The sequence below is a fragment of the Urocitellus parryii genome, chromosome X, assembly GCF_045843805.1.
Source record: "Urocitellus parryii isolate mUroPar1 chromosome X, mUroPar1.hap1, whole genome shotgun sequence".
Classification (NCBI taxonomy): domain Eukaryota; kingdom Metazoa; phylum Chordata; class Mammalia; order Rodentia; family Sciuridae; genus Urocitellus; species Urocitellus parryii.
The window spans coordinates 79,813,716-79,832,937 of NC_135547.1; the positions used below are offsets into that span (position 1 = coordinate 79,813,716).

At 42.0% G+C, this 19,222-nt stretch overlaps 1 protein-coding gene across 1 annotated transcript; it reads left to right on the forward strand.

The window, feature by feature from the left end:
• Nucleotides 1-602: 602 nt before the first annotated feature.
• Nucleotides 603-6,868, forward strand: Pbdc1 (polysaccharide biosynthesis domain containing 1). Its single transcript, XM_026405579.2, has 6 exons — nucleotides 603-689; nucleotides 803-868; nucleotides 2,056-2,115; nucleotides 2,834-2,974; nucleotides 4,728-4,839; nucleotides 5,540-6,868. Exons 1-6 carry the CDS (start codon nucleotides 660-662, stop codon nucleotides 5,839-5,841), a joined length of 711 nt encoding a protein of 236 aa, XP_026261364.1. The 5' UTR covers nucleotides 603-659; the 3' UTR covers nucleotides 5,842-6,868.
• The last annotated feature ends 12,354 nt before the right edge of the window (nucleotides 6,869-19,222 follow it).

Below are 19,222 nucleotides of genomic sequence, written 5' to 3' on the forward strand. Positions count from 1 at the left end.
CAATTCCCAGCAAGATATCACGTTGTTTTATTCATCAATACCTTTGCATTTGCGTCTCCCTCAGACTGGAGTGTTTTTCCCTACGTACTTGGCTAAGTGCCCTTATGACTGAGTTTAGGTATCCCCCATTCATGCTCCCGCAGCAAATGATGCTGCACTGTTATCATTATATGATCTGTGCCTTCACTAAACAGAATTCTTCCAAAGCAGGGACTAAATTCTTCATCGCTGCATTCCATCCGCAGCACCAAGCCTGTGACTTATTCCTCGGTTTAGGTTACGGGGTGTGTGTGGTGTACGCGAGCATGAATGGAGAGTATGAATTCTAACTTCTGCTAGACACATAGCGCACTGGGGACACGAAAGCTGCGCTATTTTAACTCAGGCTTTTCCTAAGATCACCACCGAATCAGTGAGCAGCTCATCATCTCAGAGCTCTGCTGTAACTAGAATACGCAAACAGCGTGCCATCTCCTAGGCAGCGCTGGGCAGGTGAGGCGGGGCTACTGACTACCTCCGGGTTACAGAGACCTCACACAGGCGCAGACGCAGGAGAACGACACTCGTCCCGCCCTCTCCTCCACTTTGCAACCTACCGAGTAAGGAGCAGGCAAAAAGTCACTTCCGGGAAGCTGAAAACACGCTTTCTGCGCTGCAACATGGAGGCTACCAGCGGAATCGATGAACCGGTGAGACCCTGCTTTGGGGTTGGGTGAGTAGAGAAGTCGAGCCCATTCGAGCCTTGAACTCTCCCCCGACCCTGCTTTTTCTTTCTTTTTTCTTTTTTTTCTTTTCTTTTCAGGTTTCCGGGGAGCTGGTGTCCGTGGCACATGCTCTTTCTCTCCCTGCAGAATCTTATGGCAATGATGTGAGTATGATTCAACCACAGCTCCCACCCATCAAGCTAGCCTGGGATATCTGCAAGTCCTACCAGTAGATTTTAAGCCCCTTCCCTGATAACTTCCGTAGAGCCCAAACCGCATCTTCTTTCAGTTCGTTCTAATCTTTGTTTGCAGACACAGAACTAATATCTGTAAAAGTGGCTCACTAACTTTGCCACATTGTAGAATCACCTGGGGAGCTTTTAAACATCTCCATGTCCATATTACAGTCCATATTAACTAAATTAGAATGTCTTGGGGGTGGGAGCCAAGAATCAAGGTTTGTTTGTTATTTTAAAGGCCTCCTGTTGATTCCATTCTGTAGCAAAGTTGCACTGGCTTCTGGTGTGTCTGATTTGGATACCCTGTGAGAAAGCACATGTTGTATTTTGAGAAACATGACAAAAGGACACTGAGAATAGTAATAACACCTAAATAAGAATGTCATACATTCTGGATGAGTGGGTCAGGCCCTAAGATCCAAAGGGTTTAGCTAAAGGAAAGACCTCCAAGAATGGAGGCAGTAGAAGACTTCACTGAGGAAGTGGAACTTGGAACTGGATCCTCAAAGTGTAAATAGCCAAAGACATGGATTGACAAGTAGGTAAACTTCATGGTCTAAGACATGGAATAACATAAGGTACATGGATGTAATGAGTGCTTGATCAGACATATTTATAGCCTGGCCTGCTTCATGATACTGATTCATTTCTGCAGTTGTTATAGAGTGGGAAATTGACTATCTGATAAACACAAATGATGATTATGACACGCTACACTCAATAGTGAAAAGTAGTTTTACATCTGTTATCTTTGTCCTCCCAACAACACAGTAATGTATAGGTGGATGTATTATTTAACTTTTACAGTGATTTAACTCAGTCCTGAGAAACTGAATTATCTACCACTTTATGTAGTGTCCCACACATTCACTAGCTGCTGGGAAAAGATAGCCAATGGCTCATTGTTTCTTACATTGTGTAGGTAGCTGCTTTGGGTTGTCATAAGGACAAAAGAATCATTAGATCATCCAAATCCATTTGCCCACTTTTTATTCTTTGCCAGTACTTAACAGTTTTGGTAGTCCTGTTTAGATATCCACAGACTTTCTTAATTTGTTACTCAGTAGCAGGATTGGGGGATTTTTGACCTGGCATCCTTCACTCATTTGCAGCCTGATATTGAGATGGCTTGGGCCATGAGAGCAATGCAGCATGCTGAAGTCTATTACAAGGTGAGTTGTCTGCCTTCAATCCTTAAGCAGAATTAAGTGTTTAACCATAGTGTATGGTACTTGGTATCCTCAGCAAGTTAAACAGTTACGTTTTGGAGATAGTTTGTATTTCTTAACTGAAAAAAGAATCTTGCCAAGATAAAGGGGTGGAAGAAATTTTTGTTTGTTTGATTTTTGGATACTGGGGATTAAGGTCAGGGGCACTGAACCCCTGAGCCACATCCCCAGACCTTTTTTGTATTTTATTTAGAGACAGGGTCTCACTGAGTTGCTTAGAGCCTCGACATTGCTGAGGCTGGTTTTGAACTTGTGATCCTCCTGCCTTAGCCTTCCCAGCTGCTGGGATTACAGGCATGTACCATGGCACCTGGTAAGGAATTTGTTTTGATGATGAGAAGTTTTACTTCTCTGTGTACTATTTTGTTGCTACCTGACAAAAGGGTATTTGGCATATACATAATAGTCAATTCATAAATATTTTTGGAATTAATGAACAACCCACAGACAGAGATAGCCAGGTAAAAATAGGGCCAGTTGTCAAATGGGCGGAGGGGATTGTATGCCCTTTAAAATTTTGTCATAATTTCATGCAAGACCTAGGTTTTAGTACTTCCTAATGAAATCTTCTGCCCTGAGAACCATAACTGGTGGGAGAGTAGGTAAAGAGAAGGTAGTAAATCAGAGACTAACTTCTGTATGTTGTTTTATTATCTGGTAGCTTATTTCATCAGTTGATCCACAGTTCCTGAAACTCACCAAAGTGGATGACCAAATATACTCTGAGTTCCGGGAAAATTTTGAGAAACTCAGGATAGATGTGTTGGACCCAGAAGAACTCAAGTCAGAATCAGCTAAGGAGGTAAGAATTATCTTTAAAAATATTACCTAGTAGCTAACCAGTAATTTTTTCCCATTTTTTTTTAGTGGTACATTATAGTTGTACATAATGGTTGGATTTGTATTTATTTGTACATGCACACAGTATGACAATATAATTTGGCCAATATCATTTCCCAGTATTTCTCCTTTACCTCCCCTTCTCCCTAACCAGTAATTTTTGATTGTATGTTTTTATTCATTTAAATTCTTTTAAAATTTGTTTTAAGAAATTACCTAAAGGTTCAGGGCTTTTTAATAGTTATAATCAACTAAGTAAATTATGAAATGAATAATTTTTTTGGTATATGAATTTTTTTAAAAAACTTTTTTAGTTGTAGATGGACACAATACCTTTATTTAATTTATTTATTTTTATGTGGTGCTGAGGATCAAACCCAGTGCTTCACACATGTGAGGTGAGTGTTCTACCACTGAGCCACAACCCCAGCCCCATATACAAATTTTTTATGTTTATCGAATCCATTGTTTTTTCTTTTTGGCTTGGACACTTCAAATCTCCACCAACCCTGACCTTTTAGGCCAGAAGGAATAAGTTTACTTAAGTGGGTAGTTTGACCAGAAGGCTTGGAGAGGGGAGGGTAGATATGGTACTGGAAGTTTTTTTTTTTTTTTTTTTTTCAAAGACATGGGGGGAGAGAGAGAGAGAGAATTTTTTTTTTAATATTTATTTTTTTAGTTTATGGCGGACACAACATCTTTTTTTGTATGTGGTGCTGAGGATCGAACCCGGGCCGCATGCATGCCAGGCGAGCGCGCTACCGCTTGAGCCACATCCCCAGCCCCTGGAAGGTTTTTATAAAATATTTTTAGTAGTGGATAGACATTTATTTATTTATTTATCTATCTATCTATCTATCTATTTATTTATTTATATGCAATGCTGAGAATCAAACCCAGTGCCTCACACATGCTAGGCAAGTGCTCTACCACTGAGCTATAACCCTAGTCCCTGGAAGGTGTTTTTATTCTCAGTATTTATGTTCATGTGATTATAGGCCATGGATAACTGGGAAACTTATATTTCTCATTGCTTATGTAATTATCTTTTATTGTTAGCACCAGTACTCTTTTTTTTTAAATAATTATTGCTAATATATTTTTTTAAAGAGAGAGAGAATATATATATATATATTTTTTTTTTAATATTTATTTTCGGCAGACACAATATCTTTGTTTGTATGTGGTGCTGAGGATTGAACCCCGGCTGCATGCATGCCAGGCGAGCGCGCTACTGCTTGAGCCAAAGCCCCAGCCCAAGAATCTGAACTTTTAACTCCTAACAAGCTGTTACTGATCTTTGGAAAATGACTACTACTGATAGGACTTCTTTTTTAAAATCTAACTTTCTGACTTGGGCCAAATTCCTGCCTTCTTTGTTTCATGTGTGCTTTAGTGAGGGTGAATATTTTGCCTGAGCTAGCAAATAACTTCAAAAGAAAACAGAACTGGTTTAAGAAATCACATTTTAATTCCAAAGTAAAGGATTCAGATGTATTTTTAAGTTAAAATATAGTCTATGTAGGGAAATACCAGCCTAAAGATAATAGCACAGAACGATACTGTTTCACTATGAAACCAGTAGTGACCTCAATCCTGGTCTTTTCCACTTTGGTAAAATGACTTCCTTATTGGAAAGTGGAAGCCCCTCTCTTGGCATGAGGACATCACTCTTTTGCATTTGTCAGCTAAGGCATTGTCTTATGTCTTTGTAGAAATGGAGGCCATTTTGCTTGAAGTTTGATGGAATCGTAGAAGACTTCAACTATGGTACTTTGCTGAGACTGGATTGTTCTCAGGGCTACACTGAGGAGAACACCATCTTTGGTGAGTTTCTTGCCTCCGGAATTGTTTTGTAAGGAGGATGAGGAGTCTGATTTTACTGAATCAGTGATATGTATAGTTAGATTGAAAAACATAACATTTGTTATGTTTTTCTTTCAAAATATTTTTAGTTGTAGATGGACACGATACATTTATTTATTTATTTATTTTTTGTGGTGCTGAGGATGGAATGATGAATCCAGCGCCTCATAAATGTGAGGAAAGTGCTCTACCACTGAGCCACAACCCCAGCCCTTGTTATATCTTTTTTTGGGGGGGTGATCATACTGGGGCTTGAACTCAGCGGTGCTTCACTACTGAGCTACTTCCTCAGTGCTTTTCATTTTTAACTGTGAGACAGGGTCTTGCTAAATTGTGGGTGCTGCCCTTGACCTTGCCAAGGTTGACGTTATAATTATGGTCCTCCTTCCTTAGTGTCCTGAGTTACTGGGATTACATGCCTGAGCCACCATGCCTGAATTATTTGTTATATATTTAAAGATCACATTGCTGTTTTTAAAAGTAATTTTGGAATGGTTAACTATTTTCATTCTCATTGGTGCAAGATGAGAATTCAAGATCTCTGAAGTTCATGACTATATTTGAATGGCTTGTGTGTTAATTCAGTTGGATCTGTATATTTCCAGTAGATTTAGGAAATTACCTGAGACTAAGACAATAATCAATTCTATTGACCTTCTAGCCCCCAGGATCCAGTTTTTTGCAATTGAAATTGCTCGGAACCGGGAAGGCTATAACAAAGCTGTTTACATCAGTGTTCAGGACAAAGAAGGAGAGAAAGAAATCAATGGAGAAGAGAATAAAGAGAAAGGAATTGACATTGGAGGAGAAGAGAAAGTCAAGAAAGGAGCTGAGAGTGGAGGAGAAAAGGAGGAAGGAGTCAACAGAGGAGAAAAAGGGAAAACTGACAAAGGAGGAGAAAAAGAGAAAAAAGCTGAAGAAGCTGACAGAGAGATGAACAAAAGTGGTGAAGCATCTGTGTAAGGTAGACAGGGAACAGCACTCTAGAGGCTGCCACTCAGCTGAGCCTATAAGTATCACAGTGCTACTTGCATAGACCCCTTTGGTTAAATATATGTTCTTGTGAAATTGAAGGATTCTCAGAAGGACATCTTTCTAGCCCAGTAGTCAAGAGCTGCTTTTGTTGTTGCCTTGTATAAATTGACTTAAAGACTATTGGTGAGGTTTTTGTGTATTGTTGATATATTGTTTCTTGGCTCTCACTCCTGGTCAAGTAAGAAATTTTGTAAATAAATTGCTTTTGGTTTTAAGATTGTATGTGATTTTTAAAAGTGTTTAAAAATAATTATGTACTTCAAATTTTTTTAGGTATTTAATCTCATAATCATGTATTATATAAAACAATTTATGCCCATTTCTTAATTATGCTCATTGTTTCCTGTAATAAAGTTCTCTCAACCTGTCAAGTTGTACTAGGTATTGAGATTAGAAATCCTTATATAACAATTAACACTTGCCCTTGGGTTGACTATAGCTCTCTAATTTCCTTTATTAAATCTGAAAAATATTGGTAAGTGCTTTATGGGGAGAACATCAGCAGCTAAATCCTTTTAGACTAGTGAACGGGCCCCCTGTTTGTAGTAGAGGAGCAAAAGCCTTGATCTGCTTCTGTACTTGGTTCTTTTAACAGTCAGATTGTTACCTGAAAGTTAGCAAATAGTAATAGTGTAAAGTCTGAAGGAGTGGTTTCCCTTTTATAATGCTGTGGATAGTAGCACATACATTAACACAGACATATTTTTGAATTTTTATTGGAGCATTATAATTATACATTGTAAAATCATTTTGAGAAAATCATATATGCATGGAGTTGAATTTACTCCATTTCAGTCCCCATTACTCCCCTTTCCCTCCCCTTCTCCCCCATTCTCCTTCCTCTACTGATCTTCTTTTATCTCATTTATTTATTTATTTTAAATTGATGCTTTCCATATATAGGTAGAATTCCCAGTGATATATTTGTATAATGTGATTTTGTTGAATTCATTGAATGATGCTTTGTCAGTTTCTAAAAATAGACACTGACTGTGGGGGAGAAAGGAGGGTGGGGGAGGGTGTTTTCTTTTTTATCTAATGACTTTTCAGAATGTGTGCTTCATTTCACATGCATATGAAGGTTCATGCTGTCGCCATAGACATACCGAACTTGACTGCTGAAATCAGGAAACTACAACTTTTATAGTACATATAGTTAATATATTTATAAGTTTTAACTACAAGGTGATCAGGCAAGAAAGGATTTGCCAGACAAGGAAGGACAAAAAAAATAAGTGTTTTTTCCCAGTGGATGTAGAAGAATAAAAATTTATGTTAACCAATGAATTGTACCCTAAGTAAGAGCTGAACTAGAGATGCACAGAGCAGCAACAATTGTGTACAATAGTGAATTCTCTGGCAAATTAAAAAAAAATGTGTTAGAATTTTTATTTTATAAAAATATATACTTTTTAAGGGGTTGGAGAGTGTTAAATACTTCATACTAGACTTATTTTTTATTAGATACTTTTTAGTTATACATGGACACAATATTTTTATTATTTTATTTATATTTATGTGGTGCTGAGGATCGAAACCAGTGCCTCACATGTGTGAGGCAAGCGCTCTGCCACTGAGCTACAACCCCAGCCCTAGATAGACCTTATTAAGAACCTCCTTAATTACGTTAATTTTCTTTTATGTATCTGTGAATGCATGTCCATATTCATTAACTTCAGAAAAATAAAAGAGGAAGTATAAAAATTATTGCCACGTACAGTTGCATGTCTGGTTGGCCTTTTCTGGGTTGCTTCCCAGAAGGACGATTGGCTTAATCACTTCTCTCCAATCAGTTTTACAGAGAACAAGGAGCATGCAAGTGGAAGTCACACTGCTTTAAAGCAAAAGCATCTATCCAGGAGTAGGTGATGAAAACTGGGGAGAGGAAGAAGAATAAACATACAGAACACTTTGGATGCACTACAAGACACCAGGAATGCAAGAAAGCATCCCAGGTTAGAGGGGAAAGATGGGTGGAATGCTGCTCTGATGGTTTAAAATTCTTGGGCTGACTGAACATTCCCACCCCCTGCATGTTTATCCTGCATAATTCTAGCCTGTTCAATATGGGCAAGATTTAAGAGTATGAAGGAATTTCATTCCTGTGATTTAAATTGAAGTTTTTCTGGGTGGGTCTGGCCTAATCAGGGAGTCCTTAAAAGAGACAAGAAGCTGGAGCAGATATCTATTGGCCTAGTAGAAGCAAACAGCTATGCTGTGAGAGGAATGTGGCAAGGACTTGAGGGTTGTCCTCAAGCAGGTGAGAATGTTCCTTGGCTGATAGCCAGCAAGAAATCTGGGATTTTACTCCTCATTTACAACGACTGAATTCTGCCAATTAGTGAGTTTGTAAAGGACTTTGAGGCTGAGATAGCATGGACACTGTTTTTGGCCCTGTGAGACCCTGAACGGAGAATTCAGGTAAGCTACAACTGACTCCTAACCCATGGGACTATGAGATAATAAATTGGGTGTTTTCATATGTCACTGATTATTTGGTAATTTTTTTTTTGCAGAGCATTAGAAATCTTCTATAGGCTTTGGTACTGGAAGTACAGTGTTGCAGTAACAAATACCTAAAATATGGGAGTTTGGCTTTGGAATCAGGCAGTGGGGAGAGCTGGAAAAATTTTAAGTAACATGAAGGAGAAAGCCCAAACTGCCTTGAACAGACTGTCAGAAATATGAACTTTAAGGATGCTGCTGGAGAGGGCTCAGAAGGAAGTGAGGAACATGTCACTGGAGACTGGAGGAAGGGGAATTCTTAGTAAGTGGTAGCATTGTTCTTAGAAGCCAGGAAGTTTGAGATTTAAGACCTTGCTCTGAATTATTTAGGAGATGTGAAGTCAGGCTTAACAGGTGTAAACATCTGTGATTTATTCAGAATGTGGGACCTTTTCATTTACTTATCTCTGTGTCATCTTTTGGAGGTAGGAAAAGGGCTCAGACTAATTTTTTAAAATTAGAACATTATAGTTATGTAGAGTAGTTGGGCTCATTTGACAATATCATGCATGCATAGAATTTTATTTACCCTATTTCAGTCTCTGTTCTCTTTTCCCTCCCATTCTCCCTCCCCCTATTTTTTTTTCTTGTGCTGATTTTTCTTTCACTAATTTATTTAGTTATTTTTCATTGGTGCTTTCTACATATACACAAAGGTAGAACTCCCTGTGATATATTTATATATACACATAACATGATCTTGCTCATTCCTCATTTCCTTCCCTTTCGCATCCCCCCTCTCTTGCTCTCAATCTCCTCCTTCTCCATTGATCTTCCCTAGATCTTTATGATATCTGATCCCCCTGCCCCCATTGCATTTTTTTCCCTTTTTTTTGGTCTGTCTTCCACATATGAGACAGAAACCCAACCTTTGACTTTCTGAGTCTGGCTTATTTCATTTAGCATGATTTTCTCCATTTTTATCCATTTACTGGCAGGTGCAATTGTTTCATCTTTATGGCTGAGTAAAATGCCATTGTATGTATGTATCACATTTTCATTCATCCATTGAAGAGCACCTAGATTGGCTCCACAGCTTGGTTATTGTGAATTGTGCTGCTATAAACACTGATGTGGCTGCATCCCTACTGTGCTGATTTTAGTTCTTTTGGATAAATACTGAGGAGTGGGATAGGGGAGTCATATGGTGGTTTCATTCTTATTTTTAAAGGAAGCTCTGTATTGCTTTCCAGAGTGGTTGTTCTAGTCTGCAGCCCCACCAACAATGTACAAGTGTACTTTTCCCCCCACAACCTCGCTAGCATTTATTATTGTTTGTATTCTTTTTTTAAAAAATTAATATATCTTTTTAGTTGTTGATGGACCTTTATTTTTATTCATTTATTTTTATGTGGTGCTGAGAATCGAACCCAGTACCACACACATGCCAGGTAAGTGCTCTACTACTGAGCCACAACTCCACCCCTGTTTGTATTCTTTTTTTTTTAAAAAGAATATTTTCTATAGTTGTAGTTGGACACAATAACTTTATTTTATTTATTTATATGTGGTGCCAAGGATTGAACCCAGGGCCTTGCTGAGCCACAACCCCAGCCTTTATTTGTTTATTTTTATGTGGTGCTGGAGATTGAACCCAGTATGTCATGCATGCTGGGCAAGCACTCTACAACTGAGCCACATCCCCGGCCCCCTGTTTGTATTTTTGATTGTTGCCATTCTAACTGGAATGAGATGAAATCGTAGTGTAGTGTTGGTTTGCATTTCCCTGATTGCTAGAGATGTTGAATGTTTTTTCAGATATTTGTTGTCCATTTGTGTTTCTTCTTTTGAGAAATGTCTGTTTAGTTCTTTCTCCCATTTGTTGATTTGGGTTACTTGTTTTTTTGGTGTTAAGTTTTTTGAGTTATTTAGATATTCTGGATGTTAATCCCATGCCAAGAGCAGCTGGCAAAGATTTTCTTCTGTTCTGTAGGTTCTCTCTCACACTCTTAATCATTTCCTTTGCTTTGTAGAAGCATGTATATTTAATGCCATCCTATTTATTGATTCTTGGTTTTATTTCTTTAGCTTTAGGTATTTTGTTGAATAAATTGGTGCTGGCACCAATATGATGGAGTGTTGACCCTATGTTTTCTTCTAGCAGTTGCAAAGTTTCTAGTATTAATTCCTAGGTCTTTTATCCATTTTGAGTTGATTTTTTTTGTGCAGGTTGGAAGATAGGGATTTAGTTTCTTTCTTGTATTTATATATAGTATGTGTGTATTATATATTTTGTGGTGCTGGGGATTGAACCCAGGGCCTTGTGCATGTGAGGCAATCACTCTACCAACTGAGCTATATCCTCAGCCCTTCCAACATATGTGTTTTTTTTTTTTCTTTTTTTTTTTATTGTTGGTCGTTCAAAACATTACATAGTTCCTCATACATCATATTTCACAGTTTGATTCAAATGAGTTATGAACTCCCAATTTTATCCCGTATACAGATTGCTGTATCACATCAGTTACCCTTCCATTGATTGACATATTGCCTTTCTAGTGTCTGATGTATTCTGCTGTCTGTATTATTCTCTACTATCCCCCCTCCCCTCCCCTCCCCTCCCCTTTTCTCTCTCTACCCCTTCTACTGTAAATCACTTCTTCCATTTGAATTATCTTGTCTTACCCCTCCTTTCCTCTTATATGTCATTTTGTATAACCCTGAGGATCGCCTTCCATTTCCATGCGATTCCCCTTCTCGTTTCCTTTCCCTCCCACCTCTCAACCCTGTTAATGAAAATCTTCGTCTCAAGCTCTTCGTCCCTACCCTGTCCTTGTTTCCTCCCCTTATATCAGAGGAGTCATTTGGTATTTGTTTTTTAAAGATTGACTAGCTTCACTTAGCATAATCTGCTCTAATGCCATCCATTTCCCTCCAAATTCTATGATTTTGTCATTTTTAAATGCAGAGTAATACTCCATTGTGTATAAATGCCACATTTTTTTAATCCATTCATCTATTGAAGGGCATCTAGGCTGGTTCCACAATCTTGCTATCGTGAATTGTGCTGCTATGAACATCGATGTAGCAGTGTCCCTGTAGCATGCTCTTATTAGGTCTTTAGGGAATAGACCGAGAAGGGGAATAGCTGGGTCAAATGGTGGTTCCATTCCCAGCTTTCCAAGAAATCTCCATACTGCTTTCCAAATTGGCTGCACCAATTTGCAGTCCCACCAGCAATGAACAAGAGTGCCCTTTTCCCCACATCCTCTCCAGCACTTATTGTTGTTTGACTTCCTAATGGCTGCCAATCTTACTGGAGTGAGATGGTATCTTAGGGTAGTTTTGATTTGCATTTCTCTGACTGCTAGCGATGGTGAGCATTTTTTCATGTACTTATTGATTGATTGTATGTCCTCTTCTGAGAAGTGTCTGTTCAGGTCCTTTGCCCATTTATTGATTGGGTTACTTGTTGTCTTATTGTCTAATTTTTTGAGTTCTTTATATATTCTGGTTATTAGGGCTCTATCTGAAGTGTGTGGAGTAAAGATTTGTTCCCAGGATGTAGGCTCCCTGTTTATCTCTCTTATTGTTTCTTTTGCTGAGAAAAAACTTTTTAGTTTGAGTAAGTCCCATTTGTTGATTCTAGTTGTTAACTCTTGCGCTATGGGTGTCCTATTGAGGAATTTGGAGCCTGCTCCCACAGTATGTAGATCATAACCAACTTTTTCTTCTATCAGATGCCGTGTCTCTGATTTAATATCAAGCTCCTTGATCCATTTTGAGTTAACTTTTGTGCAAGGCGAGAGATAGGGATTCAGATTCATTTTTGTGCAAATGGATTTCCAGTTTTCCCAGCACCATTTGTTGAAGATGCTATCCTTCCTCCATTGCATGCTTTTAGCCCCTTTATCAAATATAAGATAGTTGTAGTTTTGTGGATTGGTTACTGTGTCCTCTATTCTGTACCATTGGTCCACCCGCCTGTTTTGGTACCAGTACCATGCTGTTTTCGTTACTATTGCTCTGTAGTATAGTTTGAAGTCTGGTATCGCTATACCGCCTGATTCACACTTCCTGCTTAGTATTGTTTTTGCTATTCTGGGTCTTTTATTATTCCATATGAATTTCATGATTCTTTTATCTATTTCTACAAGAAATGCAGCTGGGATTTTGATTGGCATTGCATTGAACTTATAGAGAACTTTTGGTAATATCGCCATTTTGATGATGTTGGATCTGCCTATCCATGAGCAGGGTATATTTTTCCATCTTCTAAGGTCTTCTTCTATGTCTTTCTTTAGGGTTTTGTAATTTTCATTGTATAAATCTTTCACCTCTTTTGTTAGGTTGATTCCCAAGTATTTTATTTTTTTGGGGGATATTGTGAATGCAGTAGTTGTCCTCATTTCCGTTTCAGAGGATTTGTCGCTGATATACAGGAATGCCTTTGATTTATGCGTGTTGATCTTATATCCTGCCACTTTGCTGAATTCATTTATTAGCTCTAATAGCTTCTCTGTAGACCCTTTTGGGTCTGCTAGGTATAGAATCATATCATCTGCAAATAGTGATAATTTAAGTTCTTCTTTTCCTATTTTTATCCCTTTAATTTCTTTCGTCTGTCTAATTGCTCTGGCCAGTGTTTCGAGGACTATGTTGAACAGAAGTGGTGAGAGAGGGCATCCCTGTCTTGTACCAGATCTTAGAGGGAATGCCTTCAATTTTTCTCCATTCAGAATGATGCTGGCCTGTGGCTTATCATATATTGCTTTTACAATGTTGAGGTATGATCCTGTTATCCCTAATTTTTCTAGAGTTTTGAACATAAAGGGATGCTGTACTTTGTCGAATGCTTTTTCTGCGTCTATCGAGACTATCATATGGTTCTTATTTTTTAGTCTATTGATGTGGTGGATAACATTTATTGATTTCCGTATATTGAACCAGCCTTGCATCCCATGGATGAATCCTACTTGATCATGGTGTATAATTTTTTTGATATGTATTTGAATCCGGTTCGCCAGAATTTTATTGAGGATTTTTGCGTCAAGGTTCATTAGAGATATTGGTCTGTAGTTTTCTTTCTTTGAAGTGTCTTTGTCTGGTTTCGGAATCAGGGTGATGTTGGCCTTGTAGAATGAATTTGGAAGTTCTCCCTCTTTTTCTATTTCCTGAAATAGCTTGAAAAGTATTGGTGTTAGTTCCTCTTTAAAGGTTTTGTAAAACTCTGCTGTATACCCATCAGGTCCTGGGCTTTTCTTAGTTGGTAGTCTTTTGATGGTTTCTTCTATTTCTTCTATTGTTATTGGTCTGTTTAGGTTGTCTATATCCTCCTGGTTCAATCTGGGCAGATCGTAAGACTTAAGGAATTTATCTATGCCTTCACTATCTTCTATTTTATTGGAGTATAAGGCTTCAAAATAGTCTCTGATTATCTTCTGTATTTCTGAAGTGTCTGTTGTGATATTGCCTTTTTCATCCCGTATGCTAGTAATCTGGGTTCTCTCTCTTCTTCTCTTCGTTAGCATGGCTAAGGGTCTGTCAATTTTATTTATTTTTTCAAAGAACCAGCTTTTAGTTTTGTCAATTTTTTCAATTGTTTCTTTTGTTTCAATTTCATTAATTTCAGCTCTGATTTTGATTATTTCTTGCCTTCTACTTCTTTTGCTGTTGTTTTGCTCCTCTTTTTCTAGGTTTTTGAGATGAAGTATGAGATCATTTATTTGTTGGTTTTTTCTTTTTTTGAGGAATGAACTCCAAGCAATGAATTTTCCTTGTAGGACTGCTTTCAGTGTGTCCCATAGATTCCGATAGGTTGTGTCCGTGTTTTCATTTAACTCTAGGAATTTTTTAATTTCCTCCTTGATGTCTTCAATAACCCATATGTCATTCAGCAACCTGTTGTTCATTCTCCAAGTGATGCTTGATTTTTCCTTTCTTCTTTTATCATTGATTTTCAGTTTCATTCCATTATGATCAGATAAGATGCATGGTATTATCTCTACCCCTTTATATTGTCTAAGAGTTGCCCTGTGACATAATATATGGTCTATTTTTGAGAAGGTTCCATGTGCTGCTGAAAAAAAAGTGTAACTACTTGATGTTGGGTGGTAAAGTCTATATATGTCAATTAAGTCTAGGTTATTAATTGAGTTGTTGAGTTCTATAGTTTCCTTGTTTAACTTTTGTTTGGAAGATCTGTCCAGTGGTGAGAGAGGTGTGTTGAAGTCTCCCATGATGATTGTATGGTGGTCTATCAGACTCTTGAACTTGAGAAGAGTTTGCTTGATGAACACCGCTGCACCATTATTTGGGGCATATATATTTATGATTGTTATGTCTTGTTGGTTTATGGTTCCCTTGAGCAGTATGAAGTGTCCTTCTTTATCCCTTTTGATTAGCTTTGGCTTGAAATCTGTTTTATTAGATATGAATATGGACACGCCTGCTTGTTTCCGCTGTCCATATGAGTGGTATGATTTTTCCCAACCTTTCACCTTCAGTCTATGGATATCTTTTTCTATCAGATGCGTCTCCTGTAGACAGCATATTGTTGGGTCTTGTTTTGTGATCCATTCTACTAGCCTGTGTCTCTTAATTGGTGAGTTTAAGCCATTGACATTTAGGGTTATTATTGAGATATGGTTTGTACTTCTATCCATATTTGTTTGTTGATGTTACTAAACCTGATTTGTTATCCTCTTTGACTACTTTCCCCCCTTTACTGTCCTACCTCCCATTGTTGGTTTTCAATGTTATTTTCCATTTCCTCTTCCTGCAATGTTTTGCCAAGGATTTTTTGAAGAGATGGTTTTCTAGCTGCGAATTCTTTTAACTTTTGTTTATCATGGAAGGTTTTAATTTCATCTTCTAACCTGAAGCTTAATTTTGCCGGATACACGATTCTTGGTTGGAACCCATTTTCTATCAGTGTTTGAAATATGTTATTCCAGGATCTTCTAGCTTTCAGAGTCTGTGTTGAGAGATCAGCTGTTATCCTGATTGGTTTACCCCTAAATGTAATCTGCTTCCTTTCCCTTGTAGCTTTTAAAATTCTTTCCTTATTCTGTATGTTGGACATCTTCACTATAATGTGTCTAGGTGTGGATCTCTTATGGTTTTGTACATTCGGCGTCCTGTAGGCTTCTAGGATTTGGGATTCTGTCTCATTCTTCAAGTCTGGGAAGTTTTCTCGTATTATTTCATTGAATAGGCTGTGTATTCCTCTGGTGTGGAGCTCTGTGCCTTCCTGTATCCCCATGACTCTTAAATTTGGTCTTTTGATATTGTCCCATATTTCTTGGATGTTCTGTTCATGGTTTCTTAGCAGACTTGCTGAGCTGTCTATGTTCTTTTCCAGTTGAAATACTTTGTCTTCATTGTCTGATGTTCTCTCTTCTAAGTGATCTACTCTGCTGGTAGTATTCTCAATTGAGTTTTTAAGTTGGTTTATTTTTTCCTGCATTTCTAGTATTTCTATTTGTTTGTTTTTTATTTCCTCTATCTCCCTGTGAAATTGATCTTTTACTTCCTGGATTTGTTTGTCAATGTGATCTTTCATTATCTGATTTTGCTGTCTCATGTCTTCCTTGAGACTCCAGATCATCTGAAGCATGTATATCCTGATCTCTCTATCTGACATTCCATCTGTTGCACCTATTACCTCTTCTAAAGTTGAGTTGACCTGCATTGCCTGTGGTCCTTTCTTTCCTTGTCTTTTCATACTGCTGGCGTTTCTTTCTGCTTGGTGAAACTGTTGTGTTTTGAAATTTTCCCTCTATTTATTTATATTGCTCTTGTATAGTTGAATAATCACCCTTGCAGGGCATGTAGTGGCTGTGATCCTCCTCCAATTGGTGTGATCCGTCTACCACGCTGGCAGGCCCTAGGTCTGCTCTGCTGGTCGGTCAAAGGTCCGCCTACCCAGCAGGCACGAGGGGCACCTCTATCACTCCGCAGGTTGCTGGGCCTAACCTCCCGATGGGTCGAAGGTTCGCCTAGCTTGCAGGGGGCTGCTCCCGGAGCGAGAGCTAGGCCTCCCCGGGGAGCCCGGATGGTGGAGGCCGACTGCCGGTTCAGGCGGTGCGGGCCAAGCCGCACTGGGTGCCGGCGGCTTGCAAACGCGGCTGGTATCAGCAGGACTTAACTCCTGCACCCGCTGCGGGGGCACCTTTATCTCTGAGTAGCTGTGGCTGCCTGGTTAGGAACCGGGCTGGTGGGGCCGCTTTTCCCTGGGCGAGAGCTAGGCCTCCCGGGGGAGCCCGTATGGTGGAGGACTGCCGGTTCGGGCGGGGCGGGCCAAGCCGCTCAGGGTTCCCGCGGGTTGCAAAGGCGGCTGGCGTCTGCAGGATTTAACTTCTGCACCCACCACGTGGGCACCTTTATTGCCTAGTAGCTGTGGCTGCCTGGTTAGGAACCGGGCGGGTGGGGCCGCTTTTCCCAGGGCGAGAGCTAGGCCTCCCGGGGGAGCCCGTATGGTGGAGGACTGCCGGTTCGGGCGGGGCGGGCCAAGCCGCTCAGGGATCCCGCGGGTTGCAAAGGCGGTTGGCAAAGGCGGTTGGCGTCTGCAGGACTTAACTTCTGCACCCGCCACGAGGGCACCTTTATCTCCAAGTAGCTGAGGCCACCTGGTTAGAAACCGGGCGGGTGGGGCCGCTTCTCCCAGGGCGAGAGCTAGGCCTCCCGGGGGAGCCCGTATGGCGGAGGACTGCCGGTTCGGGCGGGGCGGGCCAAGCAGCTCAGGGATCCCGCGGGTTGCAAAGGCGGCTGGCGTCTGCAGGTCTTAACTTCTGCACCCGCCACGTGGGCACCTTTATTGCCGAGTAGCTGTGGCTGCCTGGTTAGGAACCGGGCGGGTGGGGCCGCTTTTCCCAGGGCGAGAGCTAGGCCTCCCTGGGGAGCCTGTATGGCGGAGGACTGGCGGTTCCGGCGGGGCGGGCCAATCCGCTCAGGGATCCCGCGGGTTGCAAAGGTGGCTGGCGTCTGCAGGACTTAACTTCTGCACCCGCCACGTGGGCACCTTTATTGCCTAGTAGCTGTGGCTGCCTGGTTAGGAACCGGGCGGGTGGGGCCGCTTTTCCCAGGGGAGAGCTAGGCCTCCCGGGGGAGCCTGTATGGCAGAGGACTGGCGGTTCCGGCGGGGCGGGCCAAGCCGCTCAGGGATCCCGCGGGTTGCAAAGGTGGCTGGCATCTGCAGGACTTAACTTCTGCACCCGCCACGAGGGCACCTTTATCTCCAAGTAGCTGAGGCCACCTGGTTAGAAACCGGGCGGGTGGGGCCGCTTCTCCCAGGGCGAGAGCTAGGCCTCCCGGGGGAGCCCGTATGGCGGAGGACTGCCGGTTCGGGCGGGGCGGGCCAAGCAGCTCAGGGATCCCGCGGGTTGCAAAGGCGGCTGGCGTCTGCAGGACTTAACTTCTGCACCCGCCACGTGGGCACCTTTATTGCCGAGTAGCTGTGGCTGCCTGGTTAGGAACCGGGCGGGTGGGGCGGCTTTTCCCAGGGCGAGAGCTAGGCCTCCCGGGGGAGCCCGTATGGTGGAGGACTGCCGGTTCGGGCGGGGCAGGCCAAGCAGCTCAGGGATCCCGCGGGTTGCAAAGGCGGTTGGCGTCTGCAGGACTTAACTTCTGCACCCGCCACGTGGGCACCTTTATTGCCGAGTAGCTGTGGCTGCCTGGTTAGGAACCGGGCGGGTGGGGCCGCTTTTCCCAGGGCGAGAGCTAGGCCTCCCTGGGGAGCCTGTATGGCGGAGGACTGGCGGTTCCGGCGGGGCGGGCCAAGCCGCTCAGGGATCCCGCGGGTTGCAAAGGTGGCTGGCGTCTGCAGGACTTAACTTCTGCACCCGCCACGTGGGCACCTTTATCGCCGAGTAGCTGTGGCTGCCTGGTTAGGAACCGGGCGGGTGGGGCCGCTTCTCCCAGGGCGAGAGCTAGGCCTCCCGGGGGAGCCTGTATGGCGGAGGACTGGCGGTTCCGGCGGGGCGGGCTAAGCCGCTCAGGGTTCCCGTGGGTTGCAAAGGCGGCTGGCGTCTGCAGGACTTAACTTCTGCACCCGCCACGTGGGCACCTTTATTGCCTAGTAGCTGTGGCTGCCTGGTTAGGAACCGGGCGGGTGGGGCCGCTTTTCCCAGGGGAGAGCTAGGCCTCCCGGGGGAGCCCGTATGGCGGAGGACTGCCGGTTCGGGCGGGGCGGGCCAAGCCACTCAGGGTTCCCGGGGGTTGCAAAGGTGGCTGGCGTCTGCAGGACTTAACTTCTGCACCCGCCACGTGGGCACCTTTATCGCCAAGTAGCTGTGGCCGCCTGGTTAGGAAGCGGGCGGGTGGGGCCGCTTCTCCCAGGGCGAGAGCTAGGCCTCCAGGGGGAGCCGCCTGCTGGAGCGGCTGATGGTTGGGGGACTAGACCTCTGTGCCCGCGTGGTCTTCCAAGATCCACTTCTCTGGGGCAACCTGTCACTTCGAGTAAACCTACCAGTTCATGGCAGCTCTCCTCTTAAGGAAGTTATGCTAGAAGTTCCTCCGTAGCTAGGCTGCAGCTGTTTCGATGAGTCTTTCATATCCCGTTAAAGTGGAGACGTTGGAGTCGCTGCTTCCTCGCCGGCCGCCATGTTGGATCCCCCCAACATATGTTTTTGACACCTTTGTCAAATATCAAATGGCAGTAAGTATGTGGGTTTGTCTGTGTCTTCTGTTCCATTGGTTTTCATGTCAATTTTGATGCCAATACCATGCTGTTCTTGTTACTTTAGCTCTGTAATATAACTTGAGATCAATTATTGCGATGCCTTCAACATCATTATTGCTCAGGATTGCTTTGGCTATTCTAGGTCTCTTGTTCTTCCAAATGAAATTTAAGACTTTTTTTTCT